This window comes from Corylus avellana, chromosome 4, assembly GCF_965113065.1.
Source record: "Corylus avellana chromosome 4, dhCorAvel1.hap1.2, whole genome shotgun sequence".
Classification (NCBI taxonomy): Eukaryota; Viridiplantae; Streptophyta; class Magnoliopsida; order Fagales; family Betulaceae; genus Corylus; species Corylus avellana.
Window position 1 is genome coordinate 7,253,399 of NC_142493.1, and position 5,797 is coordinate 7,259,195.

Consider the following 5,797-nt stretch of genomic DNA (forward strand, 5'->3'; position numbering starts at 1 on the left):
GTTAGCTAGTGGCACTTGTATAATCCAACTTAACCATGCTTTTATATTATTCAAAGGAGTGTTTAGTTTCGCTTAATTTGCTCTTCCTTTACCCACTTGCATGTACGTGCAAAGCTAATATCCACCCTGTCGAAATTCTCTTTCAATCCCTTCACGATCGACGTTGACTTTGTTTGCAATCTGATCCAATTTATCAGTACTTTGAATAATTTCTCATTTACTTTGAATAGTTGACTTGAATATAGAGCAATATCTTAATTATTTAGATCTCGAAACATTATGGATACATGTACCATCTTTTTCTTTTTCATTTTTCTGAGCATTTGGATGCACCCATTTGCAATATTTTTCAATTAGTTCAAAGCAAGTGGGCGTCCTAATTAGGGTGACTTTTTCAAGGCCAACTTTCATGAACCTAAGCTATGTATTTCTGCCTACCCAATCGAATAAAGTCTATCGAAGTTACCTAATTTGGAAAATGTGAGGCGAAATAAAAGTATAATATTGTTGAAATATTAATTAAATGATTAATTTTTTTAAAAAAAATTTATGAGATAAATAATAATTCAAGATAAGACTCTCCATTTAATTAAAATATTTATTCAACATGTTAAATAATATTTTTAATTTTTAATTAAATAATTAAATTTATCTCATCTCCTCTTATTAGCTTAATTTTTCATTTTCATAAAACTTTGTGATATATCCAACCACGTTCAACAATATACAACAAATGAATGTGTTGACTCCCATGCAAAATTCCAAGCAAGCTGTCCAACTCTCCTGACGAGGCTGATGAAATTAATTGAACCTAACTTTCTTTGTTTTCTTTATTTTTCCTTTTGTTTTTACTCAATTTATCTCACACCATTTGGTGAATAAGTATATATATATATATATATAATATGATTGAGGAAATGAATTATATATATATTAATGTACGGGTATATTAGGACCTACCCCGGCGTCGACAACACGACTAGAAGGAACATTTTACATGACAGATCCTTCTTTCTTTGTCTTCATATTTGGCAACCATTAACATCAAGCTAGGTTAAGATCTACGCGTTTTTAGAAAGTCGGTTGGGTTGACTTCACAAAGTAGTGCCACCGCAATCCACCCCACCAACTGGCTTACGATGAAAGACCGATTTAAAAATGTAATTTTTTAAAAATGTAATTGAGCGTAATTTGTACATGGTACATTTTCCTCTATTTTGTTTACAATTACATTTTTATCCTGCAAAAATTGTAATACCAAACGCACTTTAAGCAAATTGAGTAATTTTACAAGTCCCTCTTGTATCTCTTTTGAGTGTCTTCAAGAATAATGTGGCTTTTAAATTCACCATTTGATCAAAATTCAATACTAATCGATCACAGGCCTAATGGTGAATTTAATTGTCACATCATTCTTAGAGGGGCTTGTAGTATTACTCAAGCAAATTATATGAGAAATGCCACCTTAAAATTTTTAAAAAGACAAAAATATCCCTATAAAGTCAAAAATAAATAAATAAATAAGTGGAAGTAACCCATAGACCCGCGGCCAGCGTTGTGGGTTTTATGTAAATTTTTTACCAAGAGAAGCCTATTAAACTGATGTATAATTCATTAATTGGTACCCATTACTTTTCTCTTAATTAATTGTTTTATTTTTCTTACAATAAATGAGTTACACATCAATTTAGTAAGTATCTTTTGATAAAATATTTGGTACCCACAGTATTTCTCTTTGGGTAAAGACTCATGGCAGCTACTATAAGTCACCATTTTTTTTTAATTAATTTTCTTTTAACTTCTTGAATTTTTTTTAATTTTTATTTTTATTAAGGGTATTTTTTTCTTTTTAATTTTTTAGAACGGAAGAAATACAATATTTTGATACTTAAAGACACGTTACGTCAATTGATAGTTTGAGAAAGAAAATGCAAATTGTATGGAATATATTTTGAAGGCGTATAGGTACCCTCCTCTATATATATTACCTTTTCCGCTCACATAATCTTCAAACCTCTCACCAAAGCAATAATGGCTTCCAAGCTTTTCCATCTCTTAACAATTCCCTTTTTCCTTATCCTTCCCTTCTTCGCCTCTCTATCTTACGCCGCCGACAGCAACTCAACCGGCGCTGTCTCACCGGCAACCATTTGCATTTCCACCCCATATCCTTCCTACTGCAAGTCTGTGCTCCCTAACCGAAACGCCAACGTCCATGACTACGGCCGATTTTCATTCCGGAAGTCATTGTCGCAATCCAGCAGATTCCTGAACCTGGTGGACGGATATCTTCAACGCCGGTCCTCTTTTCCGGCGGCCACGATTCGTGCTCTTGAGGATTGCCGGTTTCTGACCGGACTAAACATCGATTTCTTGTCAAACTCCGTTGTAAATGTCGATAAAACTAACGGAACTCTTCCCGACTCTGAAGCTGACGACGTCAAAACCATGCTTAGCGCCATTCTAACAAACCAGCAAACTTGCTTAGATGGCCTGCGAGAAACGGCGGGTTCTGATTCAAGCGTGACAAATGAACTTTCAGGTTAGAGTCGGAGGGTGGTCCTCCCGCTCTCTTCTTCTTCTTCTTCTTTCTTTCTTTTAATGCAACTTAGATAAATTTTTCTGTTTGTACCGCAATTGTAAAACGAGCATTTTCGGCTGCTAAGTTTGAGGGAATCCACCTTTTTCTTTTTTTCAAAACCTTTCTTTTTTTGGTATGCCCCTATGAATATTTAACAAAATTAAAAATGCATTTCTAATTGAGTTTTTTTATTTTTTACGTAGAAAGAAAAATTACTGCAAAATTTTTGAGCTGAAAGAAGGTCGGGTTTCATTTTAATGGGCATTTGAATTAAAAATTAAAATTTTTTAAGAGAAACGTCACTTTAAATTCCTGAACTACTACGCATTTTGAAAAGATCCCCATAAATTTCAAAATAAATTTTTTTTAAAAAAGTTATTATAAAAAAAAATCACAAGGTGACCAAGTGACCCTTTTTTTTCTTCTTTTTTTTTCATTTATTTTTGAAAAAATTACAGTTTTTTCCCCCAAAGTTGACAGCATTTTTCAATTCGAACATCAAAGTTTCAATTTTTGCAATCTATCCTCACAAAGTTTCAAGTTTTTTCAATTCGACCAATATTATTAAAAAATTCTCATATTGCCTCTATTTTTTTTATGAAAAAAAAAAAAAAAAAATTTGGGGGTGCAAAAATGGCCAGATGGTGTAGCCACCAGGAATTTTTTTAAAAAAATTTTTTATAAAAAAAAAATTAAAATTAAAAATTATGGGCAATATGGGAAGTTTTGAATATAATTGGTCAAATTGCAAAAATTTGAAACTTTGCGATGGTGGATTGCAAAAATTAAAAACGCGGTCAATTTTGGGGGGTAAACTGTAATTTTCCTTTTTAAAAAAAAAAAAAAAAAAAAAAAAACAAAACAAAAATCAAAGGGTAATTTGATCTTTTTAGGAGTTTCTATTAGGGTTTAATAGTAAGAATTGACGGAGTTGGTAATAAATTACATCAAATTAAAAGTTCAAAGGATGAAATTGAGAATTTTTAAAATTTAGAGTTTTCTCAAAACGCATGATAGTTTATGAGTCATTCTTTAAAGTTTTCCCAATTTTTTAAGAAACAATTATTTTGTTTCTTTCATTTTTTTTTATTTTTATTAATACTGAATGAATTATTAGTTTAATCTTTATGTTAATATATTTATTATTCATGTATTTATGACTGTTTCAGGTCCTCTCTCTAATGACACAAAGCTGCATAGTGTCTCTCTAGCCCTCTTTACAAAGGGTTGGGTGCCAAGAAAAAGAACATGGAAGCCCAGGAAACATGTCACTTTCCGACACGGACGGTTGCCGTTTAGAATGTCTAACCGGACACGCGCCATTTTCGAGTCTCTGGGCAGGAGAAAGCTTCTCCAGACGGTTGACGAGATTATTGTAAGCGACATAGTGAGCGTGAACAAAGATGGAAGCGGAAACTTCACCACCATCAATGACGCCATTAATGCAGCTCCGAACAACAGCGTATCTACCGACGGCTACTTCTTGATCTACGTCACGGCGGGTGTTTACGAAGAGTATGTTTCCATTGCGAAGAATAAGAAGTACTTGTTCATGGTTGGAGATGGTATCAACCAGACGATTATCACCGGCAACCGGAGCGTTGTTGATGGGTCGACAACCTTCAATTCTGCAACGTTTGGTAAGAACTACTTGATTCTTTCATGATCTTCTAACAAGCATTTTAACTTGCCAAAATGGTTTCTTTTTTCAGTATTATGTAGTAAGCAATATGAATATAACATGCATGCATCTAGAATGTAATATATACATTAGTTAACTCCCTCGAATTATGATTAATTTTGCATTTTAGTATTTAATATTCAAAAAGGGTGATACTTGGGGGAGAATTAAGTGTATTTTCCTTTAAAAAATAAATAAATAAATATATTAATTAGTTCATGATACTGAATTCTCTCTCAGGTTAAGTTTTTAAACTAACCATGCATGTTTAACATAAATGGACATATTCTGATGGGTTCAGCGCCAATATTGCAGCTGTAGTTGCACCAGGTTTTGTGGCCGCCGACATAACTTTCCGCAACACCGCCGGAGCAATCAAGCACCAGGCAGTCGCAGTTCGAAACGGGGCTGATTTGTCAACATTTTACAGCTGCAGCTTTGAAGCTTACCAAGACACCTTATACACACATTCTCTCAGGCAATTCTACAGAGAGTGTGACATATACGGCACAGTTGATTTCATTTTCGGCAATGCCGCCGTGGTTCTCCAGAACTGCAACATTTATCCCCGTCTGCCGATGGCCGGACAATTCAATCCGATCACGGCGCAAGGCCGAACCGACCCGAATGAAAACACGGGTATTTCCATTCATAATTGCACTATTAGAGCGGCCGACGATTTGGCTTCAAGCAATACAAGTGTTAAGACATATCTGGGGAGGCCATGGAAGGAGTATTCCAGGACTGTTTACATGCAAAGTTTCATGGGTAGTTTGATAAATGCTGCTGGTTGGCGTGAATGGGATGGAGATTTTGCCCTGAGCACATTGTATTATGCTGAGTATAATAACACGGGACCCGGATCCAACACGACGAACAGAGTGACGTGGCCGGGTTACCATGTGATTAACGCCACCGCGGATGCCGCCGTCTTCACGGTGTCTAATTTCTTGCTCGGGGATGATTGGCTGCCTCAGACGGGAGTGCCTTACACCGGTGGCCTAATATGATGATGAGCTGGCTATTTGGGCGCCGAGTCATCTCAGATTCAAAAACGATATTGGAATAAAGAAGTTTAAATTCGAATTTGTTTTCATGTAAAATGTTTTGTACGTATGGGAAATTCTTAGTGCTCGTTAATTTTTGCACTTGCTTGCCTAGCTTTCAGCCTTTCTACATTCAATTTGGTGCAAGGATATCTTTTTGCTCTGTATTCCCAGTAAAACGGCCAAGTATACCTTTTGCCCAGCTTTTAGAATGTAACATTTGGTTTTCGGAATAATGCATATATCGTTAACAAATGGAAATAGAGGAGAGTTTAATAAAATAGTTATTATTATTCCTTAGTTTGATAACAATACACATGATTTAATTGAAATTGAATCAAAATTACTAAAAACTCCATATTATTTATTTCTTTTTTATTTCAACTTATCTTAAAAAAACCTAGAAAATAAAGTGGGTGGCCAACCACCCATTGGTAGTCGGCTACCCACAAAAGCGGCCAGGGGTGGGGAGAGCCTCGTGACGGACTC

The 5,797-nt window shown here is 35.0% G+C and overlaps 1 protein-coding gene across 1 annotated transcript; it reads left to right on the top strand.

Moving 5' to 3' along the window:
• Positions 1–2,027: 2,027 nt before the first annotated feature.
• Positions 2,028–5,425, top strand: LOC132178671 (putative pectinesterase/pectinesterase inhibitor 20). Its single transcript, XM_059591160.2, has 3 exons — positions 2,028–2,542; positions 3,751–4,221; positions 4,578–5,425. The coding sequence occupies exons 1-3, from the start codon at positions 2,032–2,034 to the stop codon at positions 5,270–5,272; spliced, it is 1,677 nt and encodes a 558-aa protein (XP_059447143.2). The 5' UTR covers positions 2,028–2,031; the 3' UTR covers positions 5,273–5,425.
• The last annotated feature ends 372 nt before the right edge of the window (positions 5,426–5,797 follow it).